The sequence below is a fragment of the Peromyscus leucopus genome, chromosome 3 (genome assembly GCF_004664715.2).
Source record: "Peromyscus leucopus breed LL Stock chromosome 3, UCI_PerLeu_2.1, whole genome shotgun sequence".
In the NCBI taxonomy this organism is placed as follows: Eukaryota; Metazoa; Chordata; class Mammalia; order Rodentia; family Cricetidae; genus Peromyscus; species Peromyscus leucopus.
Window position 1 is genome coordinate 39,013,643 of NC_051065.1, and position 16,526 is coordinate 39,030,168.

The 16,526-nt window shown below is 42.0% G+C and overlaps 1 protein-coding gene across 3 annotated transcripts in view; it reads right to left on the reverse strand.

Moving 5' to 3' along the window:
* The window catches only part of Reln (reelin), a 457,868-nt gene that overhangs the window by 69,195 nt on the left and 372,147 nt on the right, over positions 1–16,526 (reverse strand). For all 3 annotated transcript variants that reach the window (XM_028890934.2, XM_037203573.1, XM_028890933.2), the window contains exons 32-40: positions 10,536–10,694; positions 10,152–10,340; positions 9,377–9,650; positions 7,033–7,173; positions 6,752–6,929; positions 3,368–3,452; positions 2,281–2,463; positions 630–801; positions 427–529 (exon numbers count right to left, since the gene is read on the reverse strand). In XM_028890934.2, the coding sequence (XP_028746767.1) occupies positions 427–529; positions 630–801; positions 2,281–2,463; positions 3,368–3,452; positions 6,752–6,929; positions 7,033–7,173; positions 9,377–9,650; positions 10,152–10,340; positions 10,536–10,694 (1,484 nt within the window). The remainder of the gene's footprint in view (positions 1–426; positions 530–629; positions 802–2,280; positions 2,464–3,367; positions 3,453–6,751; positions 6,930–7,032; positions 7,174–9,376; positions 9,651–10,151; positions 10,341–10,535; positions 10,695–16,526) is intronic.

Sequence of the window (16,526 nt, forward strand, 5' to 3'; positions counted from 1 at the left end):
GTGTGACACTGTTTTAAATGAAAAATTCACAGTAGCATGGTAACATTCTATGAGTATGCTGGTACATTATAGACTATAGTTAGATTGACCTACGTCCTAAGAAATTCTAATTTTATATAAGATCTGTGAAAAATAACAAGACCACAATAGCATTCTTACACATTTTTATAATTTTAAAGTAATTAATTTCAACACTTATTCTAGTAGTTGGGAGGGAATCTATGTTACAAGTAACGCTATTTCTGAAACAGACTTTAGTATAATAAATTGGTCTGATGTTAAAAGTAAGTTTTGACACACAAGCCTTTTATGGCCTTATACAAAACCAGAAAATCACAGTGGATGAAATTATCTAAGACTTCCCTCTTCTTGCTGAGGCTTTGTTCAAGATAAAATTTAAAGTATTTCTAATAGAACAGTCAATACCTCAAACTGAATGATGGTGTTCTCATTTACACTTATGTCACGGGTGGTAATGGAGTGCTCACCAACTTCATTGGAAACAAACACCATGGCTGAATCTTCCTCACTGGTTATCAAAGAAGCAAAAGGAAATAATTTAGGCAAAAATTCCTCCTGATTTGGATGGCGCAATGGCTTTACTTTTAGCTTTTCAACTCAATACTTACGGAGCTCCCTTTGAAGAATATGGACAGTAAAGACCTATGTTACCACCCGGGTAGAAAAACCAGTTGTCTTCTCTGGGCCCAAAGTCAAACGTATCCAGAAGCATCACAGGGTTGTTCAAATTATTTCCATCAACAATGAAGTCATCAACAATCCAGATTTCCTCTTTCTTACCTGAGACAGTTTTGGATAAATAAAATTTTTCCAAAGAAGAAAATCAGATTTGCTCATTGAAAGAAAATCAGCGAGAACAGCTTCAGCATATGCTTTCCAGATGAAACTCACAAGCCACATGGCAGCGTGTTCACAGCGATCAAAGTGTGAGGAAAATAAGCTTGCAACCATATTAAATAACAGAGCACCGAACAGCCGTCCTAATCTCAGGGAGGGCTGATGAGCAGTTTGCTCATGCGCACTGTCCTAGTCGGCTGAGTATCATGGGCCTGTGGCAATAGCCTGGTTCTTAAATGAAACGCTCCACCTCTGTCTCCCTTCACACCCATCATGACCCTAATTCCAGTAGCTTGCTTTCATTTTCTTGGTTTGAAAGTGATGAATACAAAACAAATATTCATTTCAGATATAACATGAGGCCCATCATCTTCTGGATTTTTAAACTGGGTATATTTCTTTTTCAGTTTTGTTTGATCTTTAAGTAAGATTCATGCATATAAAATATCAGGTTAAATATATATGTTATATTTTATAACCTGTACACTTTATATAATTTCATATGTACTTTATATCATCTCATAAATCCATTTAGAAATCTACCATGATTTTATCTTATAACATGTTGAAATTTTATTTCATTTTTTATTTAGTAGTTATAAAAGAAATATACAGGTTAAATTTTGGAGACAGAAGTATATCTTTCTTACCTGTTCTTGTTATTTCTGCTTAATATGGTGTAATTGTACTTATACAGGCAGTTAGATGTGTGTTTTGACAAAATTGGTCCTTTAGACTCAATACTAATAGAACTATAAGTTATAAGAACAATGAGTCAAAGTTAGAAATTGGAAAAATCTTGTGTAAACGTAAAATGCTGTTAAATGCTGTATTTGTTTGGTGTAACACTGAAGCCAGGGGCTGTGACTGGGATGTAAGACACCGCCTGCTTGGTTTAAGTTCCTCTGGCTTTTTCTTGGATTCTACAATAACCTGTTTCCCTAAGGAAATGCCATTCAGAAGAATGGTACATTCCTAAAGGAATTCAACAAAACAGCTGCTACTGGTGAGTAACTAATGGTAATGATGGATTATTAAAAAACACAGCAAAACAAAACACTGAAATTCCGTGGCTCATACTGTAATCCCAGCAACTTGGAGGCTGAGGCAAGAGGATCTTGAGTTCAAAACTGTTCTGAGCTATATAATGAGTTTTGGGCCAGCCTGTGAGTAAAAGGGAAGATGTTTCAGCCAAAACCAAATGAAGAGAAACTAAAACAAGAATTTATCAGTTAATTATGACAAGGTGACAAGGATAAAATAAAGTTGAATTTTCAATGAGAATGGTCAAAAGGGAAGCATGTAAAATGTGGTATGCACAGCCAGTGTGCCTCTCAGGGAATCCTTTCTCTATGTCTTAGGAACAAGAACATTAACACATGGCCGTCAGTCTTGATCAAAATAGAATGCATGCATTTTTACCATTGCTATATGGTTGCCAGAGTCTGAATCTTGTAGCGTTGGTCTGGGCGCTGTACGGCAAGGGAACATTAATGAAAAGTGTACTGGTTGTCTGAGGGAAGTAGAACTCATCCATGAGGTGCCAGGTGATTCCTCCATTGACAGAGAACTGTAACAGGATGGAGTGAGACCGCTCTGGAGTACCTAGGGAGGAGACAGCACAGACATAGAGCACACTGTGAGGAGGACATAGTCTGCTCCGAGCTGACTCTTTGGGCATCAGTGCATGAGCCTGTGTATATTTTTATAGGAGACTTTCTGCTCCAAATACTTAAGTGGCAACTGAAAGTGATTGTAGGCAGAACTTGTAAATGAATATATTTTAAAAGTACACCAAATGTAGACATCCTTTCTCTTAGAGACATCCTTTCCCTCTCTCTCTTCCTCTCTCTCTCTCTCTCTCTCTCTCTCTCTCTCTCTCTCTCTCTCTCTCTCTCTCTCTCACACACACACACACACACACATGTGTGCCTGCACTCTCCTTCTCTCTTTCCTTCCTTCCTTCCTTCCTTCCTTCCTTCCTTCCTTCCTTCCTTCCTTCTTTTCTTTCTCTCTCCTATATCTAGGAGATACCAAATTAAAACTTATTCATTCTACTGACATCACAATTTTGCAAATGTTGAAACATTTAAGTCAAGGGAATATAAACAAAAATCACTTGAAAATGTTATATCTGTAGTGACTATTTTTAAAGAAAAATATTCAATTAAATATGAAAAGTCAAAAACTAAGTAGTGCTTTGGGAAGATTCACATCTGTAAAATAAACCCCAAATGTTCATAAATTAATAATTTTTAATTTAAAATTCTGATAGCTAGAAAGCAGTGATGGCGGGATTCAAGGACATGCTGGCAAGTTTACCAGCTAGCACAGTAACCACATCTATATAAACAGTTTAGGACAGCACTTATTGCACCCCTACTGTAAGAGGAACTTGTGTAAAGATCATTTGTGAACAGGGCCCTTAGCAGGGCTTTTTGTGGGGGAGAGATTGAGCACAGGACAATTTTCTAAAAGGAAAATGACACATACCATGGGAATAGCTTACCTTTTGCTATAAATCTCAGTGAAAACTGGACATACATAGTATTAGTGCAATCTAGGTCTCTTGAAATAAGCATTCTTAGTCCCTCCTGAAAATAAAAGAGAAAAGAACCTTATGTCATTTGCAGAATGACTTGTATTTTATATACTTACCTTGCATTAATTAAGTGATAGTTACATAGATGTAATGGTAGTTACATATGATGAGCAGTAATGTTTTGTCTAGCTTCAAAGGACAAAATGAAGAGACCTTCTCCTTCTCTTACTGTCCTTATTCTCAGTTTTTAAGGAACACAATTTCATTACCCCAACCTCTAATTCATACTCTTTTTTGTGGCTATTATTAAAAGTGGTGCAAAAATGATAGTGCTGTCCACTATTGGCATTTTAAAAATAGTCTCTTTTGATCACAGCGTGTTGTGGAAGAAGCAAGGAGGAAAAAGATGAAAAATGTGCCGAGTGCTCCTGCTGGAGGCCAAGAACTAATAGCTGACTTTTGCAGGGCTCCAAGGAGTCTTGGGAACTCACTACTGCTTTGCCTGCTCTGCCAGCCCCAGGAGGTTCTCATTCAGGCTGACACAACGCCCCAGTTGGCCGAGTTAAATAAGGCAGAGCGAAGGCAGGTCCCCATGCCTAGACTGCAACCACTCATGCAGAGAAACCACACAACGAGGAAAACGATCACATTAGCTTTAGTAATTTTTTCTGCTAATTAACTATTTCTGGTGGCCTGAGATCGACATTTCAGGTTGTTTTGTTCATGTATATAGGGGCTTGTGATGACAGCCAGTACATTTCACTATGCAAAGATCCCAAGGTCCAGACAGGCTTTTAATTTCTCAGCTGAGCTTGCTGAGTGAAGTGACTTTTCAGTAGCCTGTGGCTGGGACAGTACCAACTGATTTCCTTATTATCAACTAACAAGGACTAAATGCTGTATTAGCGAGGAAAAGTAACTTTTTTTTCTCTACTTTATGTTTATACAGACCACTGTCACTAATAGCTGAAACAGCAAACATATTGAGTGCCTAAAACATGCTGGGTTTTAATAGACACTTTACTGATTAAGTTTTCTTAAGAGAAAGATTATTCTCGTGTTGCAAATGAGAGAGAGAGAGAGAGAGAGAGAGAGAGAGAGAGAGAGAGAGAGAGAGAGAGAGAACACAATGTTTAGTCTATTAACTCATCTATTGATTTGGATAGAAAGAAGAAACCATATCATTTTGAATTTAGAATCTAAGAGTTATTTGGGTAGTATAATGAAAAATGCCACCTCATTTATTCTCACCTCTTTATACACCATAATCATAAACTTCCAGGATTGAAAGTAGCTTTGAAAGGCCATGTACCAATGATTTTTGTTTTTCTTTCATGTCTAACAATTCATGGCCTTGTCACAGTGCGTAATCAATGCCTGTCCCTCAAGCCCTCTCCCTTTGGCATCTGCAAGCTCAGTGCTGTGAGTTCTTTTCTAGCTCAGGGTCACAAGGAAACTGGGATGTGGACAAAGGTGGCATCCTCAGACAGCTCAGAGATTCTGCTAACAATATCCTTTGCTGACAGTAAGATACAGGATTATTACTCCCCCCTTGGTTATGGAATGTAAATATGAAACTGTTCCCAAGGGCAAGCCTAGCCACTGCACAAGGACCCACGTTACACTGCTTTTTTTCTAGGAGACTGTGGCCTTGACTTGTAGGTGTAAAGGCTCCTTGCATGCTGGCTATAGTCTAGCTCAGCACTTGATACTGACCTTCCTTCCTTCTTCCTTCCTTCCTTCCTTCCTTCCTTCCTTCCTTCCTTCCTTCCTTCCTTCTTTGCTTTTTTTTTCTGAGACAGAGTTTCTTTGTGTAACCCTGGCTGCTCTGTACACCAGGATGGCCTTGAACTCACAGAGATTCACCTCCCTCTGCCTCCTGAGTGCTGAGATTAAAGGAGTGCACCACTACTGGATGACAGTGACTTTTATGTGTGGAACCGTCAACCCTCAGTGCTGTAGATTCTGGTTCATACTGTTTTCCCTTTCATTCTTTCACTAGGTTCAGATCCATCTGTACCAAATATGAAAAATTCTGTTGTATTCAACAAGCGGTTTTAGTAGTGGAGAGCACTCCTAAAGCTATAGCAAGAAAGACGATCATCCCCGTTCATGAAAGAATGACTTTGTAGGTCAAACTGCAGCCTGCTGAATGGCACACACCGAGCTGTCTGCATCTTGTAGAGCTGATGGATAATACATGTAAGGCATAATGCTTGGCTGCTCTTGCATTTGGATGGCTGAAGGGAAAACAGCCTACATGCCGTTCTTACTCATAAGTCTTAAGGACTAGGTTAATTCTAGTGCTTGAAAATTTATCAGGCAGACCTCTGAAGCATGGAAAGTTGCAAGGCTTCTCTTCTTTGGTTTAGTGAGCTGCCTGGAATGGGGCAGAAGTCAGTTGGAGGTAATGGGCTCTACATCCTTAGATGAGACTAAAGATACCAGGAATTTCCATCGTGGATGGGCTGTCTCACTGTCTCTGGTCCATTAGCACTCTTGGGGACTTATATACCTCTCAGGTCAATAAGTATTTCTCTCTATCCATGCAAAACTTGGGAGGAATTTGGATTCAAGCAAGCATGCTAACTGGCATCTATTAGCTATAATTGAAAAAGTTCCAGGGTGTCTAATTTTCTCAGTGCTCGGTATGACTCATTAAGGTTGTACAGAAACACATGCAGACTTTTGTCAAGGACTTCATTTGCACACCCAGATTAGTCAATTTCTCCTTGCTGAGAGGGACGAGATGTGGCACGCACTCACACATGCAGAGGTGCCAGCCGAGCAGAGTTTCATTCTGCTGCTTAGCATTTCTCTAACTAGACATCTAGGGTGGAAGACAAAAGAACATTAAGAAGGTCTGAGAGTGCCAGTTAACATGACTTAATGGCCCTCTCTTCTTCTAGTCACCTGTAAGGAAGGTTAGACTGCTGGCAGGAAGACATTCTTAAAAAAAGAACAAAGGGAAAGATTTCATAAAATCATTTAAAAATACTATAAGATAAAAATTCAATAATAGGAAATGCTACTCCTAGTAACCAAATTCTAACGATTATGCACACATGTATTCTTATGTATTCCAGCAGAAAGTTAGCAGAAGAATTTGATCTCCAAAGAGAGAAACAATGCTGTGTCCAAAGGACCACAACAATGAATGTAGTAGACACAGCAAGACCTTACCTCAGAGACAAGATGGAAGTGGGGAGGCAAGAGAGGAAAAAAACCCAGGGTGTGCACTAGAAGGCGGTAACTGTGTATGAGATAACAGACGCAGGAGAGACCCAGAATGCATCTGTGTGGGGCAGTGCGGCTTGGAGATGATAGAGGAACACACAGAACTTCACTCACCCCTTTAAAAATCAGAGATGTTCCAGATTTGATGGTCTCACCATTCAGATTGCCCCTCTCTGCACCGTACACTTCAGGCCAAAGGTCAGGATGCAAGTTCCCATTGAAGTCATCTTTCAGAATGGAGGGGAGGGGAGCGACAGGAACACAATAGGGCCCACCAAAGCCCCGGTCACACCTGCCGAGGAAACGAGAGGAGAGGCAGCAGCCTTTATTATGGCTTCCCCACGCCAGTTTCATTGTGCCACCACAAAGAAGGAAACTGCATTTTATTAACTTACACACAGCGTCCAGCATCACAAATTCCTCGTCCTGAGCACATCCAAGGACACCCTGAGGCCAGTACAACATTATCAATAGTCCAGGAATCTGCTCCTGTGGTGTAGTTGGCCTGAATCCATCTGAACCGTGTCCTGGGAGAACTAAAAAACAAAACAAAATAAAAACAAACAAACAAACAAAACACTGTTGGTTTGATAGGCAATTTTGAAAGCATGGAGCATGGACAGCTATTCTATTTCCCTTTTCCCATGAGCACCCTCTTCTACAGCACAGTTTTCTGTCCCTGAGACACTTATTTTCATACTAAGTACTAAATGCTCTTTCCTCTTGACCCGTAAAGAGGAGAACAGAATGCATGCTACCCAAACATTTCACCACTTCTCTCACAGGGAAGTCAATGTGTGACATAGAAAAGTTATCTGGAAATCTTGATTTATGTTCTGAAATTCACAGAGAATTTCAGTCTTTGCTTTCAGGCTCCTACTGTTACTTAGCAAAGGCTCAACAAAGAAACCGGGGACTTACATCGTTTTGGCAGTGAGGGCCCCATTCCACTGACCCTAATGGTTTCTCAGAGTATACAGGGTCCTATCATACTTGTGTTTTCTATGTTATTTCTTAACATGCTGTTTCTAAAGCCAAGAACTGGATATAGCTCCTTATTTTCTATCATGTTTACAGTCTGCTATTTGGAATATATTAAGCACGATGGCTAAAATCCATTGTCAACTTCACTGGATTTAAAATCGCCCTGGAACATACCTCTGGGTGAATTTATGAGGGTGCATCCAGGAGGATTTAACTGAAGAAGGAAGCCCCACCCTGAATGAGGGGAGAGTGGAGCGGAGGCATGAACACAGGCAGGACCATGGATGGGGAAGGGCCTGAGTAAGAAAAGAACAGAGCAGAGCGGAGCGGAGCGGAGACGTGAACACAGGCAGGATCATGGGTGGGGAAGGGGAGAGCGGAGCGGAGCGGAGGCGTGAACACAGGCAGGATCATGGGTGGGGAAGGGGAGAGCAGAGTGGAGGCGTTCATTTCTGCTGGCAATTGACTGTGGCTGCAGTGTGAGTAGTGGCCTCACACCCCTGCTGCTGTAACTCCCTGCCAGGATGGACTTGATCTTGGAACTGGGACTCAGAATAAATGCTGCCTTCCTTAAACTGCTTCTGCAGGCATCTTGGCACAGCCATGAAAGGTAAGCCCCACACTGGATCATGAAAGCACTTTCTCCAGAAATAGAGGCAGCCCTACCACACAGGAACAGCCACTGCTAAGGGACAGGCTGCATGGAAAAAGACTTGGTATTTGGAAGACAGAACACGTTCCACCGAAGGGTGACTCTTGGTAGTGCCATTCCAAGTACCACTGTTTCTTTCTCAATACAGGTTCTCCCTCAGTCTGAGGCAATGACTAGCACGGTGGCTTTAAGACAGAAGTATGGTTACCTGCCATGTGCACTGTCAAGACCAAGCCACCAATGATGAATGCGGCCTCCCACCGTCTGCCCTCTTCTTCAGTGCCAGTCTATCTGTTGCTATGACTTGCCTCACAATTAGGTTTTGGCATCACCAAATCCTTGACTTTCCCCATCAACTCTTGCTTTCTCTGGCCTCTAAATTTGGTCCTGCTTTATAGCAGCAGGTATGATCTCCCATGTTCCTCTCCTCCTGGATAAGCCTTAATCAGTCTTACTCAGCAGAGATATCAGCTCCTCTGGGAACCTCCCCCACACCTCTAGGCTGATTATCTAGGATCTTGTGCAGCATCTCTGTTATCATTTCGCATGATAAACAGATGATTAGCTGTGTGTTATCCTAAATAATGTAGCTGGGTCCTAGCATCAGTTTATTCATTAGGTATTCAACAGATGTTGTGTCAAAAAGGAGCAAATGAACGATAGGCAGGCACTGTTTTAAGCTTTGGAAGTCCATGGAAAACTATTTCAGACCAAATATTAACACACTGCAGTGTCTTATGCTTTCTCCCATCCTTCAGTTGCATGTCTTATCTGAATTGTGCCAGGAAAATAGACACCTCTGTATGTATTTAACACAGAAATTTTATTTTTTTGTACTATTTAACTGACATCTCTCCAGCCCCACAGAAAATTCTTAATGCAAGATACTGGATGCACAGTGAGTAACAGAGCTGAGAATCCAATGAGGAAATTATTGTGGAAAGAAGTAACCACAACTTCTGGAACTCTCTAGTTATATTTAGACACCTTGTACTATGCTTCTTCCTAAGCTATTCCGGAAGAGCACTATTCCTGAGTGGAATCACCATTATCTTCAAATTAGGTGACAGAAACCTAACATGTAGTCAAATGACAAGTCTCACTTGGTGGAGAGTGGAAGGTAGACTGTGACCCGCCTCCAGTTCTGGAATCTTTCCGAGGTGTAAATTGAACTTTCTGTGTAGTGCAGACAGCCAATGGTTGGAGGGACACACTCTTCGGTGACAAGATGCCAGTCCTTGCCGTTGTTCAGAGAATACTGGAGCTGTATACTGTGGGTGCTGCTGAAGGGCCTACTGCAGCCCATGCTCATTTCAAACTGTAAGAAGCTTGACGGTGACACATGAAAATCCCAGGTCTCAGCATACCGAGGTTTTCCTACCAAAGACAACAACAACAGCAAAGGTTCAAAGGCAGCATATAGTGATGGTCACTTCTTCTATAATGCTTATGCTTGCTCCCAACATTTCCTACAGCAAACCCAAATAATGGTTTGTGGTCAGTGCCTCAGATATGCATTGGCTTTTCTTCTCACACTTGCTGTTTTATAGTTACCACAGAATTGGAAACATGGCAGGCTGTCAATTTGAAGACCTTTACTATCTTAAGAGGGACTCACAGAGTCATAAACTCTCAATTTTGTAAACTGCAAAACATAGGAATGTCCTCTGATAGATATTTTTCTGCCTTTAAGTCATCTTCTTCCTTACTATGTTCCGTGAAAGAAAGTTCCAACAGGCACAGGTTCCCAGGCTATTCTAGAGGACATCGCACCTAAGTTAAGCACCTAATTTTATAAAAGAAAATTCCTTTGAGTTTTAGTTAATTTACTCCTGTAGTTAATCAAATATCCTTCTGTTATGTGGTGGCAATATATACCTATGTTTTCAGTGAATATCAGGGCAGTGTCCATAGAGAGACAGTCAATATCAACTTGGCCTCCTTGGATTCGATACCAATTGGCTTGCAAGTCTATAGAGCCATCAAATTTATCTTGGAATCCAGTTTGAGAGCTGTCATTCACTCCTATAAGGACATCATCCAAAGCCCACTGGGCTGAATGCTTCCCTGCAATCAGATAGAAAGCAGCAGTTGGAGAAGGGTTCATTACACACAATATGAGTATCTTTGTGACCACGGTTTTAAATCAAATTGTCTGGAAATTGACAGTAAATTAACAAACATATACATTACAAGTTGGATATGGATGCTGTGTGATTAAAAAAGAAGCCACCAGTGAAGTTGGAGAGAGCAGTGACTCACCGTGCTGCGGCTGCCACCACCGGAAAGCTGTGGCGGGTGTCTTCGCTTCTCGTGGCAGGTCAATGGAAATGATCTGTGGCTCCAGAAATGACATGAAATCCAACTCGCGCAGCAAATGCCAGATTATCCCATTGTCATTTGAATACTGAACAACAAGCCCTGCGGTACAAGACATAGATCCAGGGACTAGGACAGCTTCTTAGAGGTAAGGAACAGTATTTTTTTTTTTTAAACAGCAAAACTACAGCAACTCCAACTTGTGTCTCAGAGAAGGGATGCTCATCCATCTAACTTCCAAGGCATAAATTAGAGGATTCACAGGCCCATCAATTTCCTGACAGTTCCTAACGCACTAACTCCCAGTAAATGGAGACAAGAAATATATCAGCTCCTTTAAAGACCGCTCAGCTTTGTATGAGTGATGAGTGGGCTGGTTAGGGAAACAGAACAACCCACTCCAGATCATGTACTTAAAATTTAGCATTACAGAGTCTCAGGTCATCATTACATACTCATAAGAAATGTCTTGACTTCCCTGATGGAAGATGAGTTGCACTCCTTGCTGCTGAAGTGCTGGGCAGTTGGTCGGGAAGCCTGTTAGGCAGAACAGCCCTTCAAACGGCACTCCATATTCTGACAGACCTTGGTCAGTAAACCCGAGTGAGGCCAGACTATTCATGATACAGCAGCAAGACTCATGTTCCCCACGGCCAGTTCTCCGTCCTGTTCTCTGAGCCACATCTCCTTGTGTTCATCCTATCTGCCTTTCCTCCACCTGCCACAGGCTGACAGGATATGGGAGCTACACACTAGAGGGCCACAGGCCTCATGTGCTTCCCTGCTACTTCTCAAGAAACATTGTTATTTAAAAGGGGACACAGGGGCAGGTCATGATCAACAGAGGAGAAAACCGCTATGGATAAGATTGTGGGACTACATGTATACACACACACACATAATATATATGGATACAAATCAGTTCTAGTCATAGGAAATATCTCTGTGGAGACAGCAGAGGGTATGTATCTAATGGCTTATTCCACAATTATTCATAAACTTGGTACAGAGTTCTGAGGCTACAGAACTCAGGAGAGCAAGCCCTCCCTGTACCTTGCCCGGGCACCACAGTAGTGCCAACCCTGTAGGAGGGTGTGGGTGAGCCTGCCCTGAAGTTGTGAGCGTGGGAGAGCTGGCCCTGCACCTCTTGTCTGCCATGTGGTGGTGAGGGTGAGGAAAAGATGCCCCTCCCCTTCGCTTCGGGAGAGCTGACACTGTTGACGGGGACAGGAGTGAGCCGTCCTGAGAATATGAGTGTGGGAGATCTGGTCCGCCCTTCATCTGCTATATGGTGGAGTGGGCAAGGGAGAGAACCCCTCCACACCTCCCCATGCCCCTTGAGGCCTGTGGCAGGTGGGAGAGCTGTCTCTGAGGTCATGCTTTCCACCAGCTGCAGCACTGGGCAGAGTGGCCCCTGCACTTCCCCTGGGCAACACAGTAGAGCTGGCCCTGGTGGTGTAGGTGTGGGTGAGCCAACCGGGAGAACATAAGCCCCGCCCTTTACTGTTTACTACATAGGGTGAACTAGCCAGGGCTGGAGAGCTCACTCTGATATTGAGGATGAGGGAGAGCTGGTGGGCTGACCAACCCAGCAAACACCCAGACCCAGATTCAGGGCTAAGAGTTGGCCCATTCCATCATCCATCCCATCTATGATCTGCTGGAGCACATGAAGGGGCCAATCTTGCAGACCCAAAGCTGCAGGATCTCCATGACAACAACAGGATATCAAAGAGAAGTCCCAGTGAGGGCCCAGTATTTATGATGTAGGAAAAACCAGAGGTCTCCAACCAGACCCATGACTCATTGCAATGAACACTTGCAAGTAATGATATATGGACTAAAGGACGGTGTGACTCACTGTGTCACACTGCAGCTTCCACAATGAGATTTCGCTTTTTTTCTTTTCTCTTTCCTTTTAAATTTTATTTATTTTTATTCTTGGAGGTGGGCTGCAAGGGCAGAGGGCAGATGGGAAGGGACTGGGAGATGAGTGGTATTGAGATGCAAGATGTGAAATCCACAAAGAATCAATAAAAAGTGAATTGGGAAAAATTGGTACTGAATATTCATAATAATAGTTGGAGACACCAGTCTACTTCTTAAGCATTTATAGATATTATGCTCAGTAAAGTTCTATCTGTTATTATTTTTAAATTATATATTAACTCTTGAAAAAATTATGAATCACTTATGGTATATTGACTAACTAGAACTCCTCAACCCATTGTAATATTAGATAATAAAGAGTTGATTAGCACAAAGTTTTGAGAAATATTATGATAAAAGAGAAAGCTGTTCAGTGCAAATTGACAGTACATAAAATTTCGGGTGCTGCATCTGACACGTGATGGTGTCAGGAGCAGTAACGACAAAGATGTTAAAAGCTGGAGATCTGCAGAGAATTCAGTCTCATCTGTTTACAACTGAGGGATCTGCCAGGCTGAATGAAAGTAAAAGATACTCAGAGAACAGAGCCTCTCTGTGCTCAGTGTCGCATACAGGGATGAAGAGTTAGAAGTGCCATTGATTGAGGGGACACCTGCATGTCAGGAGAGATGACAGCCACATAACTTCATGAAGAAAATGGATTCTAGGGTTTCTAGCCTTCATCTGAGTCAAACTGGGGGCTGTTTGAACAGAGCAATACTCAGTAACTCAATATTTATTCAAAATATGTCTTATTACTTTTTTAGGGTGATGTTGGATGTCCAAGAGTGTAGACACTTCAAAACTTTCATTTTCTGTGGCTACTAATTTGAATTAATGTAATTTATACTCAATTGGATAAGTAATGGAAAAGAGACTGCAGAGGAAGGGGAAAAGGAGAGAGGAGGTAGGAAGTAGTTGACTAGTGGCAGACATGTTAGAAGGCGAAGTGTTAGAGATGAAACACCATGAGAATAAAATCTTCCTGGTCCATTCTAGTTTCTTCAAACTATAGTCCAAGACCAGTAACCTGCATCATCTGAAAATGATCTGTGATAGCTTTAAAAGTATACTCACAAATTCCTCGATGCTTCTCTCTTTAAAAAGTAGGACTTAACTCTCTTCTCTCTGAGTTCAGAAGGATTTAATAGCTTGCTTCTAACAGAAATTGGTAGGAGTCAAGGTGGTTTTTGAAATTAGGCCTTTAAGGGATTATAATTGAGCCTGTAGTGATGCTCAGTAGTGCAGTGATGCTAAACAATATGAGAGCCCTTCTTAGCACAAAAGAAAAATGGAAGGCTTTGGGGGTTCCTCCTGCTCTCTTAGATCTGTTGCCCTGCAGATGATGATGTACGTGTAGTAGGATATTCTAACAGTCTGTGGACATGTCTGGATGGAGAGAAGCTGTTCCAGCCAAAACCTTTGGCCTGTTCTTGAAACAGACCATCCAGCCTCCAGCAGAGTCTCCTAATCTCTGTCCCCTGCCTGTGCTGAGAGGTCCCGACCCAGAGCCCTTCCACTCAGCAGTGTCTGCTCCTGTCTTCCTGCCTTGCAGGAGCCACAGGGTAGATAACACATTTGCTATTTTCAGCCACTTGCTCTTCATTATAACTTGCTAAGCAGCATACCATCCCATTGCTGCTCAGTCAGAACTTGCATGCTAGCAATGCAAATTCTGAAAGATTTGAGGTGTTTATCAAATGGAGTGGCAAGGCTCAGGAGGTGTGACCTCCATTTGGTGCCTGTTTGCTACCTTTCCTCTCATTAGCTTTTTCAGGAGTCATGTCTACCTATGTGCAGCAATGAGGTCTACAGAGATGAAGCCTTAATTCCAAAGTGTGATGAGGTAGGGCCTCCCAGACAAGTAGAGGGCAGAGTAATGTCAGGAGGAGAGCGGCAGCATCCAGTTGATGCCGGTTGCTAAGCCTCATTTCTGTGTCATCTAACACATTGCACGTTTGAATAAGTCAAGTCATTTTAGTCATCTACTGAATGTTTAAATCATGGAAGACATTTCTCTGTTAAACCACAACTCCATCTGCATCCTGCCTAGTCTTATTGAAGACAGCCTAATTTAGAGTTTAATTCCAAATATGTAAATTGGTGCTTCAGCTTGAGTAGGTAAGAAATTCTCACTTTCATCACTGGGAGAGATTTGTTCAAGGATTTAGTCAGATTTACATGTTAACACCCAGTCTTCAATAAAAGGATGAGAAATGCTGATGGGATGTGAATTATATGTATAATACGATGGTTCAAGACTAGCTGAGAACAAATTGCTTGTTCAGGGGAACTAACCCCACGGTGCGGATGACATCTGTAACCAGTGTAGAGTGAGCCTCGTGTCAATGGTAAGTGTATGCTTCCCACAAAGTCTTTTTAAATCTTATATACAAATATGGGTACAGATATGGATTTTTCAAAAGACTCAGGCATGGAAGCTTCTGTTGCATTAAATTTATCAACTCTCATTTGTTTGGTGAGCTGGTAGCCGGGCTGTTCTAGTAAAATCAGCAACAAAAGCATTTGATTTGCTTTTGTCTTCCTCTTGCAATCTAAACTTCTTTATTTTTTTCTTTATTGTTTATGACCTGACTTCTTTCACTAGAGCTGCCTGTTAGGTGGCCATTCATGCTATCCTGGCATTTCCCATCCTACACATGGCGGCCTTCTGTCTCCTGTCTTTCTCTTTTTTCTCTGCCACATGGCTGGCAATACCCAGCTCCCACCCAGCAGACTTTTGGTATTTTGAGTGCTGAATCCATGAAGGAAACATAACACAGTGGAGAAAACATTTTGCTCTTATTTTTAAGGGATTATATGCTACTGCAGCATAACCTAGCTCATTATGACTGATGTATCTGTGGTGACATTGTAGTGATATTACATCTGCAGGACCCACAACAATATCTGACTCCATATACGTCTTTAGAAGAGATTAAGGAATGCAATATAGCCTATGGAAGTTTCTAGACTGCTTCCTCAGCAAACGGATGATTTGAATAATTACTAGCAAAAGTATTAAGACAGTCACAGGAAACCATTTAAACCTTAGACAGGGATGGTATGGAGATGATTAGTGCTGACCAGAGCCCTCCCCAGTCTGTCTGTCGACTAGCAGGTACTGTTTGTCCAGTGCATCATATATAGCCACAGTCTGACACAGTAACAAACTTAGAGGGTAATGCTGTAAAACCCGAGATTAAAGATTTTTAATTTTTAAGATTAAAGTTGGAGGAGGATCCACCAGAGAAGCCTGTGGCTTTTGTGCTAAGAACTTGTTACATGCTGGGTTCCAGAAAGAATCCCTGTATATCCACATGGCTGCTGGAGCCATTTACATGTCAAGGGTGTTGTGCTTCTTTCAACCCCTTGTAACTTGGGGCAGAAACAGTGGGAGCCTAGTGAGAATGGAGCATGGGTCAAGAGAAGGGAGGGTCACATGATGCCAAAGGCATACATCCTGGAGTTGGCTGTTCTGATCCTTGTTTGTCTACTTGCTATCCGTATGACTGTGTACAAGTTCCTGGGCCACTCTGCCTCACTCTCCACACCCGTTAGACAGTTCTAAGACAGTATCTATGGCAAATAGGCACTCAGAAAAGTCAACATTTAATGCTACCAAGAACTAATGTACAAGGATTCTGTCCCCTCCAGAATGTCCAAGGACAGAAGTAGAATTTGATATACAATTCACTCATTCTCTATGTAAACAAGTTTAGCCCTTACACTGAATGCAAAATTCTCTCCTATTGTTTTTCTCTCTCTGGAGAGTTATAAGGAAGTAGAATTCACTAAAACAAATGTCATTTGATTCTGCTAGCCCCGGGGCAGCCACCGTTTCAGGCTTAAGGAACTCCAGGAGAAGCTGCGGGGTTCCTGGTCCACACAGCAACTCTTGCCACGAAGCAGAACAGAGGGCAGGAATCATTTTGTAAAATCCACACCAGACTTTGGGAGGAAAAAAGGCTAATTAGCCAAAGTTGCTGTAATTTCTATAGAAAC